We start from the raw sequence: 17,183 nt of genomic DNA on the forward strand, positions 1-17,183 counted from the left end.
GATACTAACGGCAAGCCAAATGCCATCTTGTAGTGGTGATGTGCTTATGAAATGGCTTCCTACACCTCTGGTGTTCTTGTTTCAGACAGTGAATTTCCAGTCCTGTGGTGATCTCACTTAGACGAATAAGTGTAGTTCTTTTTAACTGACGGGATGCTGATGAAATGTGCCTCTTCCATTTGGGTCGTCCCATTCCCATCCTCCTCCCTCCGTCGTTGTACCCGTGTCGTCCCCCCCACTCCCACGCCCCACCTCTGCTTTGGGGGCTTCTCTGCTGGGTCAGCAGCCTGAGGGTTGAAAGCTTCCGGCTTCCCTTCCACTCTGTCTGCCACACTCCAAGCCAACACTTTGCTGCTGTTTCTGCCCCTGAGACAGAACCGGCTTCACCTCCCTTTCTTACAACCATTGTCGCCCCATACATGACAGTCACCTTTACTCCCCCTAAAGACAGAGATAGGAACCTCTTCTTGAAGGGTTATGCCTTCAAGAAGAGCTGTATCCTCACTGTCTCCAAGACATGACAGATGGAAATTTTTAAAAGGAACCAATTCTCAGGTCTGTCTGGAGGAGTTCCCCTGCCTCAGGAATGGCTTTAGGAAATTTCCCAACTGAGCCATCTCTCTAGCCCCTCCTCAGGCTTTCTTTTAACCTCTCTCTATGTGGGTGTTTTAGAGGTTGTGGTCAGGGCTGCTCTCCTTCAAGATTTTGAGTGTTCTGTGTTCAAATTTAGGCTCAAGTATAGAGACTCCATGTCCCAGAAGCAATGAAATACAGATGAGACTTTCCAAATCTTCCTCTTTACCAAGTCAAGGGCTCTCTCTCTCTCACTCTGTCTCTCTCTGTATCTCTCTCTCTCTCTCTCCTTTCTCTCTCTCTCTGTCTGTCTCTCTCTCTCTGCATTGTTCCTTGTCTCATGTGGATTTTCTAGTCTTCTGGCCTTTATGGATGGTGCAGTGGTCCTCAACCTTCCTAACGCTAAGACCCTTTCTTACCCCATGTTGTGGTGACCGCAACTATAAAATGATTTTTGTTGCTACCTCATAACTGTAGTTTTGCTGCTGTTATGAATTGTACTGCAAACACTTGGACTTTCTGATGGTCTTAGGCGACCCCAGTGAAAGGGGTCGTTCATCTCTAAAGGGGTTGTGACCCACAGCCTGAGAACCACTGGCTAGAGGACTCCCTGCTGGGTAGCCATGCTGAGCACCAGCAAGGAAGATCCTGGTGTATTTGGGAACTGTTCCCAGCAGGGGGACAATCTGAAATAAGGCTGGAGACCCTGAGAAGAGTCATCTGCAGGGGAAGAAAACTGTATTGGATTTTTAAGGGAAGGTGGGAAGCCATTGCTGGACTCTTGTCTACAATGCAGGTTTTGAGCATCTTGGGGCTGTTCTAGTTGCTGGAGGTAGAATTTAGCTGAGCACAGAGCCCCTGAACTTGCTCCCCACACAGAGGCCTGTGTTAAGCTAAGAGAGAGCTGGGTGCTTAGCTCCGTGGAAAGCTGCTTGCTCACCTGTGTGAGACCCTGGTTCAGTTCCCTGTAACTCAAACAGACCAACAAACAAAATAGAAAAGAAAACAAACTGGTAAGCCAAGAGTAGCATAGGTCCTAGACTTTTCTATGGAGATAAGGCGCTCTGTCTACAGCCGTACCACCTTGAACGTCCCCAATCTCGTCTGATTTCAGAACGTCCCCAATCTCGTCTGATTTCAGAAGCTACGCAGGATTGGGCCTGGTTAGTACTTAGATGGGAACTAAAGCACTCTGAGAAGGAAAGGGATTGTTTTGTTTATACTTCCGGGCAACAGGCCATCCTTGAGGGAGTCGCAGTCACGGCAGGAGCTCAAGCAGGAACTGAAGCAGAAACCATGGAGGAAGGCTGCTTACTGGCTCAATCACTGGCTCTGTCTTAGCTAGCTTTCTTACATGGTCCAACCCCCTGCATAAGGATGGGACCACCTAGAGTGGGCTACCTCCCCTCCCCCCGCCCCCACTCTCCAACAAGACAGTCTCTCGAAGACACATCTACAGTTATGTCTGATCACAGCAATTGTGGTCCCCCCCTCCCAGCTGACTCTAGGTTGAGTCAATTTGACAGTAAAATCTAATCAGGCCTGTGAGGCCAATGCCTTTACACACACACACACACACACACACACAGGTGACACAGGTGACAAGCACTTACTGCTCTTGTGGAGGACTAGATTTTGATTCCCAGTATCCACATCGCATTGGGTGGCTCATGACCATCTCTAACTCCAGATCCAGGGGCACTGACATTCTCTTTTGGGCTCTTTGGGCACTCACACCTACACACTCGTGCACACACATCCATACACAAATAATAAAATAAATATTTTTTTGAAAGAAATGAAAAACCAGCTGGGTGTGGTGGCACCTGCCTTTCATGCCAGCACTCAGGAGACAGAGACAGGCGGATCTCTATGAGTTCAAGGCCAGCCTTGCATACATAATAAGTTTCAAGCCAGCCAGAGCTGCACAGTGAGACTTGACCTGCCCCTGACCAAAAGAAGAAAAGAAAGGAAGGAAGGAAGGAAGAAAAGAAAAGAAATGGGAAAAGGAGACCCACTACAGATCTCTCGGATACTAAAGGAATTATAAACATAAGTATGTCACTAGGGCTGGAGCGAGGCGTAGCAAGTAAGACAGCTGCTGCTTTGGCAGAGGATGTGGGTTCAGACCTCAGCTCCCGCACCAGGCGGCTCACGAGTCCAGCAGGCAGTTTGGTTCCCTAGCACACAGACTGGGTGGGTCCAACCAGCTGTCGCTCCAGCTCCAGGGCTTCTGCTGCTGGTTTCTGTTCTCTGCACTCCTGTACACGAACCCCAATCCAGACCCAGAAATACACATGATTACATATAAAAAGAAGATCTAAGACACTGCACCCTCAGCTCTGAGACCTAGATGAAATGAGCCCGTTCATTGAAAGAACAGTCTGGCAACCCTGTTAAGAAGACAGGGACAATCCCAGTGAGCCCTTCTGTATTGAAGAACAGAATAAATACTAACTCTGGAACAGAGAGCATCAGGCACAAATGGGCCTGGGCACTTAAGGGAGAAATTATGCTGATTCTCTATGAAATTTTCCAGAACTTAAAAGCAGAAGGAATACTTCCTAATTCATTCCATGCAGTCATTATTACCCCCAAACCAAAACCAGACAAGACATTCCAAGAAAAGACGACTGCAGACCAATATATCTCATGAGCACAGACAAGAAAACATTAGCAAATCCAATTCAACAAGATATAAAAGAATTACACAAGGCACGAGTGGCGGTATGCCTGGAACCTCCCCCTCCAGAGATGCAGAGGCAGGGGAATCCCAAATTTAAGGTCAGGCTGGGCTATGAAGTAAGACCTTGCTCCACCCGACCCCAAATTTCCAGGAACTGGGAAGATGGCTTAGTGGATAAAAACACCTCCTCTCCAAGTAGAAAGGCCTGGTTCAGATCCCGATTACACAAGCAAAATGTTGTACATGCCTGTTGCCCCAGAACTGCGGAAAGAGACAGGGTGGGGGGGCAGGAGATCCTGGGAACCTTCTGACCAAGCGGCCTACCAAACTTCAGGTTTAGTGAGAAACCACATCTCAAAGCTATCAGGTGGAGATCAAGAGAGGAGGACACGTGATGTCCTGCTCTGGACTCTGCATGTGCACACATGATGAGCATATGGACCCACACATTCCTATATAGATAGCACACAGGTATACACACACACACACACACACACACACACAAACCAAGTAGGGTTGACCCCGGGTGTGCTTATCTGGTTTCACATTAAAAAAACAATTGATAAATAAAAGGAAAAGGGGGGAAAAAAGAAGAAAAAAAAGTAAAAAAGCAATTGATATAATCCATTACATCAATGGACTACAGAAGAAATATCACATAACTATTGAGCCAGGAGAAAAGCAGTTGACCAGATCCAGCACCTGTGGATAATAAGATAAACCTTTCATCAGTATCGAAATAGAGAGGGACTTTCTCAAGATGTCTGAGAACATCTAGAAAAAACCCTGCTGCCCCTTTTTCCCTGAATGGCAAGAGATCAAATCTTTCTCAGTAAGGTCAGAAACAATGTGCCTCTCACCTCTGCTTTCTAACACGGAGTGGAAGCTATAGCTTGTAGTGCAAGGAGAGAAAGGATGGATAGAGGGGGATGGAGAGCATGCTCAGTGGCGGAAAGCGTGTACTGCTTCTCCAGAGAGTTTGGTTTCCTACATCAGGTGGTCTATGAGCACTTGCTTGTAACTCCAGCTGTAGGGGATCCAACATACACATGCACAAGCCCCCCCCCTCTCTCACACACACACACACACACACACGTAAACACAGTTGAAAATTATAAAAATCTTTTTAAATAAAATAAAATAAAATAAAAAGGTGGAGAGAGCAGTAAAGAAAAACTCAAATGTCTTTGTCTACAGATGAAATGACTGTGTAGGTAGAAACCCCCAAACAAGGCTTTAACATTTCTTTGTTCATTTGCTTAGCGGGTCTGGAGGGCATGTGCATGCTCTGGTGCATACAAGCTCAGAGGATAGCTTGTGAGGCTTGGTTCTCTCCTTCCACCGTGTGGGTGCTAGGGCTAGTTTCCAGGTCATCAGACTTGCAGGCAAGTGCCCCTACCCACTGAGCCATCTCTCCCACCCCAAAACCTAAAACAACTGACCAAAGTCAGTTGAAATTGATCATAGCAAAGTTGCAGGCTACAAAGTATGATGTGTATAGATAGGGTTGACTTCATCAATTTGACAGAACCTAGACTCACTTGTGAAGAGAGTCTCAATGAGGGATTATTAACATTGTGTTGCTTGTAATCATGGCTGCATAAGTTGTCTTAAATTAATTGATGTGGGAAGACACAACCCACTGTGGGCAGCATCATTCCTAGGCAAGAGAGTCCTGAATGTATAAGTGTGGAGACTCTGAGCTGAGCGCAAGCAAGAAGGTGATCTAATGAGCAAGAACTCGTCTCTCTCTTCTGTTTCGATTGTGGATGTGATGTGAGCAAAGTCTTCAAGTTCCCACCATCTTCACTTCCCTTCAGACTCTAACCTGGAACTGTAAGATGAACAAACTTTTGTCCCCTAAATTGCTTTTTGTCAGGATATTTTATCACAGCAGCAGAAATGAAACTAGTACACAGAGTTAACAAAAGCTAGCATTGCACTTTCCTATGGACAGTGGGACTCAAAGTTCAAAACATAGCATTTACAGTAGCACCCCCAAAATGAAACACTTAAATATAAATTTAAATGTCATGTTAAGCCTGAGGCAAACTACAAGATGCTGAGGAAATAAAAGAAAAATATTCCAGGTGAACAGTAAGACTTGATATTGTCAACACATTGAGCCTTCCCATTTCTTTTGGCACAATACCATGGTCAAAATAGCCAGAATTGTTTTACAGGTACAATCCATTGCTAAGACAATATAACTAAAGGACTCAGAGCATCCAACTCAATATTAAACAATGAAGTTAGAGGTCTTCTGCAGCTGGATTTCAGGACTGTAAGTTACAGTAGGCAAGAAAGATTGGTGCTTGTGGACCAATAAGATTGATCAATGGGACAGAACAGAGAGGTCAGAGCTAGATTCACACACCTTCAGCCTATTGATCTTTGGCAAAGGAAGCATGATGGAATCAAGGTGGTTTTTTATCAACTTAGATACCAGCAAAGCTTTCCTTTAGATATCATGGGCTTTCCCTAAGCTCCTCCGAAACAGGAGCTCAACATGGAGGATCTCAGACCTACATATATAGCACTACCTAGATATAAAGCACTAAGATACAAACTCCAGAAGACAGCATGGGAGAAAGCCTAGGTGGCCCTGGATATAATGGTGAGCCTCTAGTCATGGCAAAGGATCGGTCTGTGAAAGATCCAACTGATAAGCGGGGCTTATTAGATTAGATTCTGTCTGGAAGAAATCAGCACCTATGAACTAGGAACGAACAGGTCTGCAGAAGACGAAGATTGCCACGTGAAGCAGACAAAGAACTCTCAAAGCTCAGCAGTAATTAAAAAATAACCTGTCTTAAAAATGGACAAAAGACCTGAGCAAATACCTCACCAAAGAAAAAGACAGGTAGCAAGCAATTATGGGAAGAGATGGTCAATGCTGTGTGTCCTTAGGGAATTATACATGAGAACACAGACCATCACTGGTCTGTCTTCAGTTCCGTTGCTGTGATGGATACCCTGGTATCCAGCAAATCAGGGAGGGAGAAAGGGGTTGTTTTAGCTCACAGTATCAGATTACAGTCTATGCGCACAGGGTCTTCAAACAGCTAGTGACACCCTATCCATACTCGGGAGCAGAGAGAGTGAATACATACAACCTACCTCCTCGCTTGCTCTTCTGTGTGCATCTCTTGTTCTTATACAGTTCAGAAGCCCCTGCCTAGGGAATGATACCACCCACAGGGGGCTGGGTCTGCCCACAGCCATTAACTTAATTAAGACAGTCGTGTCCACAGACATGTCCACAGGCCAACCTAATGTGGGCAGTCCTTCAGTGAGACTCTTCCCTGGTGAGTCCAGCTTGTGTCAAGTCAACAATTTAAAACGGCCATCACAACTTCATTTCTATCAAAATAGCCAAAATTCAAAACTCTAGCACCTTTAAGTCCCTGCAAGAGTGTTAACTACAACATCCCTGTTAGGAATGAAAAATGTCTCTTCTACACTGAAAGACAGTTGGACAGTCTACTACATTGATATTGTTTTGTGTGGGAGTGGGTTTCTATGTGCACTTTTGCATGTGCAGGAAGACCAGGAGGTAACCTTAGGTGTTACTGACATGATTTTTGATACATGGACTCTCTCTTTTTTTTCTTCTGGAACTCACCAAGTAGGCTAAGCTGGCTTGCTAGCCAGGGAGCCCTACCCCACCCCCACCCCCACCCCGAGTATCTGTCACTACCTCCCCAGAGCTGGAGTTGCAAGAATGAACTACCCTACCCAGCTTTTTTGTGAGTTTGTAAGGACTGAACTTGGGTTCTTATTTATCCCCCAGACCCCATGTTGGTATTGCAGTCACATGATCCAGTGGTTGCCCATGTTGGGCAGCAAGGAAGTACACCATAGAGGCATTTTAGACCAGAAAGTGCTCTTAGGATACTGTGACCGATGACATGTGTCTTGTAACACTTGTCCAAATCCTTAGGATGTACAGTTCCAAGCGCTAACTGTGAGGGACATAGCAGACTTTGGGGGTAGGGGTGTGTTTCTGTGTGAGGAATGTAACTCTATCGGACATTGCTGAGGAGGAACACAGTCTGAGGTGGGAGGGAAGTAGCTATATAGGAATTCAGTGTACCCTCCTCTCAATTCTGTGCAAATCTAAAACACCTTTTTACAAATATCGCGTTAACTAAAAAACAAAACAAAACCTAGTTCTTAGTAATAGGCACAATTGAATCCCATTTGGGTTAAAAAATATGCAGATGTTGGGCCAGTGAGAGGGCTCAGCAGGTAAAGGAGCTTGCCACCAAGCCTGACAACCTGAGTTTGATCCCTGAGACCCACAGGACTGAAGGAAAAAATAGACTGCCCCAAACTCCTCTGGTTTCCACTCATGCTCCATGGTAGGTGGCCACATGCACGCACATGTGCAGACACATAAAACAAATAATTGTAATTTCAATCTTTTAAGAAATAAACAGATATTTTGTATATATTTTATGCCATTTTGAATCTCAGCTCCACATATGACACAAAAATGAGTGGAATTTGTCTCTTGGGGTCTGGTTTCTTTTGCTTAACATGATGACTTCCAGTTGTGCCCACCATCCTGAAAATGTCATGGGCTTGCTTTCCTCTACGGCTACATAAACTTTCCTTTGTGGGAAATGCCTGGGCTGCTTGCCATACACACATGAGGGCTAGAGTTCAGATCTCCAGGATCCACATAAATGCTGAGCGGATGTGGTAACCTGCCGGGTGGACGTGGTGGCTTCCTGGGTGGACATGGTGGCTTCCTGGGTGGACATAGTGGCCTGCCGGGTAGACGTGGTGGCCTGCCAGGTGGACATAGTGGCCTGCCAGGTGGGCAAAGTGGCCTGCCGGGTGGACATAGTGGCCTGCCAGGTGGGCAAAGTGGCCTGCCGGGTGGACATAGTGGCCTGCTGGGTGGGCATAGTGGCCTGCCGGGTGGACGTGGTGGCTTCCTGGGTGGACGTGGTGGCATGCCTTCAGTCCCAGCCTCAGAAGGCAGAGACGAGGAATTGCCAAAGCGAGTTAGCTAGTGAGATAGCCAGAAGGGAGAGCAACGGATATGATTTAGAGCCCCTGCCTCAGTGAGTAGGATAGGGGAGAGTGTCCTAAATACACACATGTACATGCATACATGCATGCACACCACATGCACACATGACAATATGAACAAATTAAAATTTCATCCTGCGTATGTTCCATTTTTTTATCCTTCCAACTCTTGCATATATGGAACTTCATGTATGTGTATTTATATACGTATAAAATAAATATTTCCCCCTGTATTTTACCTGTATGGCTGCACTGGTAGCCATGTTGCCATTAGCTCTCAGACAGATGCTATTCATGTATTCATGTGAACATACTTCTAGCGGGCACTTCTGCATGTAGGTAGGTCTCCTGACCACACTGAATCCTTCATCCAAACAAGGCCAAGACCTGCTGTGAGGCTTGTGCGTCTGAGTCACCAAGGAGACCTCAGAGGGGTCTCGGTGTCTGGGAATTTGAAAATACAAACTGTGACTTGGTACCAGGATGAGTCACTCAACAAGCTTTTTTTTTTTTGTTTGTCTGTTTTTGTGCCTCCTCCATGTCAGGCATTCTGCCAGGCCATGAGCTAGAGGAGCTTGTCCCTGGGATCCTGGTTTGGGTATAGGTGGCACTCAGGGGACAGGGTATCAGGGTAGGTAGGCTCACTCTGCAGGGTTTTTTCTCAGTATCACTTGTGTATCCACTACTACTACCAGATGCTAGGGTGGAATGAACCAACAGCAGCTTGAGGAAGGGTGGGTTTCTTTTGGATCACAGCCTAGGGGCGCAGTCCATACATGGTGAAGAAGGCTGGAGGCTCCTGCATCCCTAGTCAGCTCTCCCTCTGCCTGTGTCTCTGTGTCTCTCCGTCTCTGTTTATCTCTCTGTGTCTCTCAGTCTCTGTCTATCTTCTCTGTGTCTCTGTGTTTCTATCTCTCTGTCTGCCTCTCTCTGTGTGTGTGTGTCTCCTATCTTGGAACTTGCTCTGCAGACCAGGCTGACCTCAAACTCACAGAGTTCCCCCTGCCTCTGCCTCCCAAGTGCTGGGATTAAAGGTGTGCTCCACCATGCCTCACTAAATTCTCCTTTGTATTCAGTCCTGGACCAGAGCTCATGAAATGGTGCCCCTACATTAAGGCCCTTCAACCTCAGTTAACCCAGTCTAGGAAACCCCATAGATATCCCGTATAGACGCATGCCCAGAGAGGCATTCCCATTGTGATTCTACTTCTGTCAGGCTGACCAGGGAAATTAACCATCACACTTTGGAGACTCTGACTATTGCTGCTTCTCCTCAGAGAGACCGTGTGGAGACCCACCGTCATTCCCACACACCATCCTCCAGGGTCGCACTGGCTTGGAGATGGGGGACGAGCTGCTGTACGTGTGTGCACCAGGGTCTGTCACAGGCCATCGGGAAACGGCCTTCACCTTGCTATGCAACAGCTGTGGGGAGTGGTACGGACTGGTGCAAGCCTGCGGGAAAGGTAAGCGCCTCTTGTCTATGTACAACCCACACAGGGCTTGTAGACAGCTGCTACTCCTCCTCTTTCCACCCCCAGGCATCGAAAGCCTCCACACCTTGTGGAGTACTTGTGCTTGGGGCATTGCAAGTGTGGTTTGAGAACATCTGCCCTCTTCATCTGCCTGCTGGAGGTGAAAGGCTAACAAACCCACTCCCCACCTTCTCTGAGAGAGACTTGATCTTAAGCTAAAGTGCTTTTTTCTTTTCTTTCTTTTCCGTTTATTGTTATTATTTTTTAAAGATTTCTTTATTTTATGTAAATGAGTACACAGTAGCTGTCTTCAGACACACCAGAAGAGGGCATTGGATCCCATTACAGATGGTTGTGAGCCATGTGTGGCTGCTGGGAATTGAACTCAGGACCTCTGGAAGAGCAGTCAGTGCTCTTAACCATTGAGCCATCTCTCCAGCCTTATTATTATTTATTATTATTATTATTATTATTATTATTATTATTATTATTATCATTATGCTTTGTTGTTTTTTGAGACAGGGTTTCTCTGTGAAGCCCTGGCTGTTCTGGAACTCACTCTGTAGACCAGGCTGGCCTCAGACTCAAGAGACCCTCCTGCCTCTGCCTCCCAAGTGCTCGGATTAAAGGTATGGACCACTACTGCCTGGTTCTAAGTTACTTTTTAAAATAATTTGTATTATATTATTTTATGTGTTATGGGTGCTTTGCCTGCACATATTTCTGTCAACCCAGAGCTTGCCAGTCTAAGCAGAGATTCTTGCTAGCCAGCTTGCTCTATCTCCACCTTCTGGATCATAAATTAAATTAGAGACATACCACAATGCCTACCCAGCACTCACAGGCATTCCTGGGGATCCAAACTCCGGTCTTCACACTTGTACAGGGAGCACTTTAACCACTACGACATCCCCTCAGCCTCACTACAGTACTGTAATTTAGGACAGTTTGTCCTCAGATGTCCTGACGATCATGAGGGGATGACAGTTATTAGAACACTTTTTGGACCCTGTGATTCACCCACACCATCTAAAGCTTTGTCTTGTTGTTTGTCTCTGCTGTTAATGATGGTCCTTAGTGTGATGCAGCCCTGTATGCCAGGCTGCCACAGGGGATGTCTGGCTTGTTTTCATTTATGGCTGTCAGGAACTGTGCCCATGAGCTGTCATCTGTGCCACTGGGTTGTCAGGCTGTGTCTGGTCACTGGCTCCTCTGAGCAGGACTCTGCCATACAATGTGCCTGCACAGCGTCAGAGGTTGCTCCCCAGGTGTTTTGTAGACTGGCCTGATCAGTTGACCCTCTGGTGTTTAGTTATTTTCCTCATTACTGTGACCAAATCTCTGACCAGGAACACCCTAAGGGAGTAGGTGGTGACCATGGCTCTATGGGGATGATGGGCTCTAAAGGGACTCAGTCCGTCCCTGTGCGGAAGGCGCAATGTCAGGAGCAGGGAGCATCCATGACACACAAGCCAGCAGAGTGCTCGGCTTGCAGAGTAGCACCTCCCACCTTTCGTGTGGGTCTCCCCACCCCAGGTCACCTAAGATGGAGACTGTCTCACAGGCAAGGCCCGAGGGTTGAGGGTTGTCTCTTCTGTGATTATGGATCCTGTGACACCGTATCAACATCGACCCTCAACACCCTCCTGCCAGAAGGGTCTCCGAGCTCATGTTCCACATTCCCAGCAGCCTTCGGGATTGCCATCTGTGAATTCAGTCAAAATGTTCATTTCATGCAGTCATGACATGTCAATCAAGCATTAAGCTTTCCTCACGTTGATTGTCTGTCGGCTGGAAGGATTTGCCAGGTTTTCTAACTGCTTAGAAATGGCCATTTACAGTCAAGCAGGGTGGCGCACGCCTTTCGTCTCAGCAATTGGGAAGCAGAGCCAGGTGGATCTCCGAGTTGGAGGCCAGCCTGGTCTATATACAGAGAGAGTTCCAAGACAGCCTGGGCTACTCAAAGAAATTCTTTCTCAAACCACAACAAACAAACAGAAAGGAAGAAAGGGAGGAAAGAAGGAAGGAAGGAAGGAAAGAATGAAGGAAGATATTTATTTACATATCATAGATTTTCTATGGGACATTCGTAATTATTAATGTTATATTCTTCCCAGCTTGAGAGGTAGAGCTCATTTATAAAGTGCTTGTCTGTCATGTGTGAAGCTCTGGTTTGGTCTCCAGCAACACAAATACACACACACATTAAAGTGTATTTTTGTTTTGTCTACTTTTTCATTATTGTTAATGTACACACATGGAGTGCATACACACCATGACATTTAAGTGAAAGTCCCAAGCCAGCAGGCAGCATTCTTTCCCTCCACCATGTGGGTGCTGGGATCCAACTCAGACCTCAGTGCCCTGAGCACTTTCACCACTGAGCCATTTCACTGCCCGGTTCCTTTTGTTTTCTTTCTTTCTTTTTTTTTTTTCTTTCTTTTTTTTTCTGGGCAGAGTTTCTCTGTGTAGCCCTGGCTGTCCTGGAACTCATTATGTAGACCAGGCTAGCCTCAACCTCACAGGGATCCATCTGCCTCCAGAGTGCTGGGTTTAAAGGTGTGCACCACCATGCTCATCCCTTAATTTCTTTTTTCCTGAGACATAGTCTTGGTTCGGCTAGTTAGTCTTGATTAGGTTCTTTCTCTGCCAGCTAAAGAACTAAAAGGTAGGAGTTTATCCAGGGCTGGGGATAGGAGCCAGGGCCTCATGAATGCTAAGCAAGCAGCCTACCAAGTGAGCTACACCCCCGCCCTTAAACAGAACTGTTAAAGATTCTGTCCCTGTGTGTGCATTAATCTTGTCTCAATTCAAAGCATGTTTTGATGAATGTGTTTTTGTTGTTTTTAAATTTATTTTATAACTTTTCAGAGGGTGGTTTAGCTATACACCATCTGCAAATTCTATGGGCTATTATGAACTTTTGGTTCATGATAGATAGATAGATAAGTAAATCAAAATAAATGAAGTGAAATAAAATCGATTCCCATTATAAATGCAATATTTGTTAGCATAGATTTTAAAGTTCCCTGTGAAATTATTACAGATGTGCCTTGGGCCACTATCTCTACTTGTTAGTTCCTAGTAACTAAAGTTGCAGAAGCAGACAGGTGCTGGAGGGCGGAGGGCGTTGCCCATCAACGGTCTAGCCCCATCCTCACCCAGACTCTTAATATTTTCCAGAGGCGCTGAAGTCGCACCTTCCTGCGAGCCACACCCATCTACCAAATGGGTAGTTTACTGGCCCAGGGAGGATGAGAACTAAATGCAGGTTTTGTGTGTTCTAGAAGGTGTTTATTTTCTCACTGCAGCGAGGACTCAGAGAGGAGTCTGGCTTCTACATTTGGCTGGGTGGACAGACTGCTACTGTTTTCCTTACTCTGAAGACTCTGCATTTATAGTCTCTGTGTCCTAGTAAGAAGTGTGTGCATGTGTGTGTGTGTGTGTGTGTGTGTGTGTGGTGTACGTGTGTGTGGTATAGTGTACGTGTATGTGTGTGTGTGGTGTACGTGTGTGTGTGGTATAGTGTACGTGTATGTGTGTGTGCATGTGTGTGTGTGTGTGTGTGTGTGTGGTATGTGTGTGGTGTGTGTGTGGTGTGGTGTACGTGTATGTGTGTGCATGTGTGCGTGTGTGTGAGCGCGTGTATGTGTGCATGTGTGTATGTGGTACGTGTGTGTATGTATGGTGCATGTGTGTGTGTATGGTGTGCATGTGTGTGTGTATGGTGTGCATGTGTGTGTATGGTGTGTGTGCGTGTGCATGTGTGTGTATGTGTATGGTGCATGTGTGTGTGTATATGGTGTGCATGTGTGTGTGTGTGTATGTGTATGGTGTGTGTGCGTGTGTGTATGGTGTGTTGTGTGTGTATGGTGTGCATGTACATGTGTGTGCGTGTGTGTGTATGTGTGTTTGTGTGGTGTCTGCAGAAAACCTTCACCAAGGTCATGGTGGCACATGCCTGTAGCCCACTGGGGAACTGGGAACAAGAGGAGCAGGAGGTGAGGTCATCCTTGACTAAATAGCAAATTCAAGGCCAGCCTGGGTCACAGGAAAACATGTCCGAAAAAGATACAGAAAAGACTGTGGGGCATCGTTCATCTGGCAGCGTGCTTTCCAAGCATGGGTGAGGCCATGGGTTAGCTCCTCAGTGCCACATCGTGTGTGGTGACACACAGCTGTGGTCTCAGCAGGTGGGAGTGAGGCTGGAGTTCAAGGCTGTTCTTGGCTGCATAGTAAATCCTGGGCTAGCCTGGGCAACATGAGATATTTCCAGGGATATTCTAGACAGCTAGAAGGAAGGAAGGAAAGAAGGAAGGAAGGAAGGAGAGAGAGAGAGAGAAAGAGAGAGAGAGAGAGAGAGAGAGAGAGGGGAGGAGAGGGGGGAATAGTCAAAGCATAGGGCCAGCCAGTCTCCAGACATCACAGACTTACAGAGCAGCATAAATGCGGATGAGTCGGGGGCTGGTGGTTTACTCAGTTGATCAAGTGCTAGTGTCACATATATGAAGCCCTGGGCGAGATCTCTGACACTGTATAAACTGTGTGCGGTAACACCCATTGCCCACCGCAGCCCTTGGGAGATGGAAGCAGGAGGTGTCACCTTCAAGGTCATCTCTGCTAGAACTCAGAAATCTGCCTGCCTCTGCCTCCCAAGTGCTGGGATTAAAGGCGTGTATGTGCCACCATTGCCCAGCAATAGAAAATCTTTAAAAAAAAAAAAAGAACTCCACACACGTATGGAACTTGGATAGGAGGTCCCAGCAGCCTTTTGGAGTCTTAGTGGTTGCCATGGGGATGAGGGCTAAAGGTTTTAGTTCCTAAGTTTTCTGCTTCAGCCTTTCCTTTCCCCCTCTGGCCACACAGGATGTATGGCCTCTTCTGGGGCCAGGGGCAGGGGCCACAGGACCCCTCCATCTAAGGACAAGTGACAACTTAGGACATGAGAAAAGAATGGAGAGGGGAGGGGCCATGAATCATGGGAACCACAGAAACACTTTAAGAGGCAACCGAAGGTTTGTGTGACCAGGGTGGGGACCAGCCTCGTTGCGCCAGTGGCTAAGAAAGAAAAATGACCCCAAAGAAGGGCATGGGTTTGGCATAGTAAGAACCAGACACAGCAAGGAGATCTGTGGTCGCCATGCTTACAGAGCAGAGCACCGAGAGTTTTCTGTAATTAAAGCAACGACCAGTTACAGCTAGATACTGAGTGCAGCAGTGAGGCATGCCAGACAAAGCTGCCAACCCGGGAACAGAAACCAACATGTGTGGATTTGGACAGGAGAGTGGAAGACTGCGTAGCTAGATCCAGCCCGGGGCTCCAGAGCCAACATTACAAAACCCCAGTAACTGAGGGAGACCACCGCAGGCCAGTTAGCTTAACGGTCAGGGCTTGCAGGACCCCAGGCACACTGGACTAACTCTAGGAGATAAACAGCCCTCTTTGTTTCAGGACAGTAAATAAAGACTCTGGAAGGCTGAGAGGAGTGCTCTGCCGTCAGCTCTCCTCAAACCCTTCTATCAGTTAAATATCTTAAATAAACCATCTAAAAAAAAAAAAAAAAAAAAGACTTAGGGCCTGTGAGATGGCTCTTGGGATAAAACCACCAAGCCTTAGGACCCGAGTTTGATCCCCAGAACCCCTGGTAAAAGGACAGAATTGACACCCACATGTCCTCTGACCTCCACTCAAGTGCTGTCACCACCCCCATACACACAAAATTAATTCTTTTTAAAAAAAAAAATAATAAGCAAACAAAATAAGCCCTCGCCACTCCTTGGACAGCCTTCTCTGCTTGTCAGGGCCACTGTTCCGTCTTCCGTGGTGTTCACGGAGATTAAAGGTGTCAGTGGGGACACACATCTACACATCTTTAATGTCAGAACTCAGGAGACAGAGGCAGGAGGATCTCTGTGAATGCAGGGATCTGAGGTGGGGTGAATGTGCCTCTGGTTCCCTTCCTTATCCCTCTTTGTTACCCCTGGCCTGGTACATTCCCCACCCATCAAACCCACTGAATACAAGGGTCCGGGACAGCATCTCCTGAGAGCATGTTTCTCAGCTTTCACTGCCTTGTCTCTATAGTCATTAAATCCATTGAGCATTTCTGTTCACATCCCACACAAACACCAGCTTCCTGGTTTCCCTGCTACCTCCTCTGCCTCTGCCTCCTGGGCTCCATGAGGCACCCAGTGACTAGTAAATGGTTTGATTCAGTGTATGTGTGTGTGTGTGTGTGTGTGTGTGTGTGTGTGTGTGTACAGGTGTGTGTGTGTGTACAGGTGTGTGTGTCTGTGTTCATCCACGTGTGTGTATCTCTTGTGTATTTATTCATTTTGTGTGTGTTTATTTCTTTTGTTTAGGCTTTTTTTTGCATTTACCACATTTATTACTTATTGACTTATTGATTTCTTGTGAGTGCCATGGTTCACTTGTGGAGGTCAGAGGACAGCTTGTGGAACTGGACTGTGTCCTGCCCCCATGTAAGGCTCCCCAGGCCCGGCAGCAGGAACTGTTACCCCATGAACAAGCTTGACTTTTCTCTGTCGTGTTTACTAAGGGCGTTTCTTTGTCTGGGGATAATCTCTCCTGTTGAGCACACTGACCTAGAACTCACTATGCAGCTGAGGAAGTCCTTAACTCCAGATACCCCAGCCTGCACCTCTCGAGTTCCGAGGTTCCAAATGTCTGCCACCACGTCTGGCTTTCTCTAGGCTTTCTTTTTTAACTCCTCTGGTCTGATCAGCCATGGCCACAAGACACATCTCTGTAGGGCACTGAGAAAATAGCTGTTGCCAAGCAGATATCTGCTCCGGGCCATCTCTGTCCTGGTGATTGTGATGGTCTCTTTCCAAATCTTTGTTTAAAGCTTAACTTACTCTAACAAGCCACCCTTTTAAAACATAAAATTATCTGAGTGGACACACGTGTGAACACACTATCACAATCAAATCACCAACCAGAACACTAAGATTGGAGAGGCGGCTCCATGGTTAACAGCACTGGATGCCCTTGCAGAGGATCCAGGTTCAATTCCCAGCACACACATAGAGGCTCAGGACGGTCTGTAACTCCATCCCTGCAGACAAAATACTCACAAACATAAAATAAAAATATTAAAAACCAGAACAACCCCATCACCCCAACGTACCCCTGCACCTTTCCACAAAAGGCATTTTGCATACTTCACCTCATTGTAAGTGTGGGTACATTAGTGGCTAGCTCCAGTGTGCAGAGGGGGAAACTGAAGCCCACGAAGCTTTCTTGATTTGCCCATGTCACACAGACAGGAGGGAAACTCACAGAGCTTGGATTCAAAAGAGGCCTGGGTCATTTCTGTGTCATCATCGAATAGGGGTACCTCTGCCAGGAACCTCAAAACTCCTAGCAAGCAAGGTCAGATGCT

General features: G+C 46.7%; 1 protein-coding gene across 1 annotated transcript in view; it reads left to right on the forward strand.

Annotated features, from left to right (window-relative positions):
- Positions 1–17,183, forward strand: part of Susd5 (sushi domain containing 5) — a 44,879-nt gene that overhangs the window by 20,176 nt on the left and 7,520 nt on the right. Inside the window, exon 4 of the mRNA XM_031345504.1 lies at positions 9,580–9,768. Within this exon, the coding sequence (XP_031201364.1) occupies positions 9,580–9,768 (189 nt within the window). The remainder of the gene's footprint in view (positions 1–9,579; positions 9,769–17,183) is intronic.

The sequence above is a fragment of the Mastomys coucha genome, unplaced genomic scaffold, assembly GCF_008632895.1.
Source record: "Mastomys coucha isolate ucsf_1 unplaced genomic scaffold, UCSF_Mcou_1 pScaffold23, whole genome shotgun sequence".
NCBI classification, from domain to species: Eukaryota; Metazoa; Chordata; class Mammalia; order Rodentia; family Muridae; genus Mastomys; species Mastomys coucha.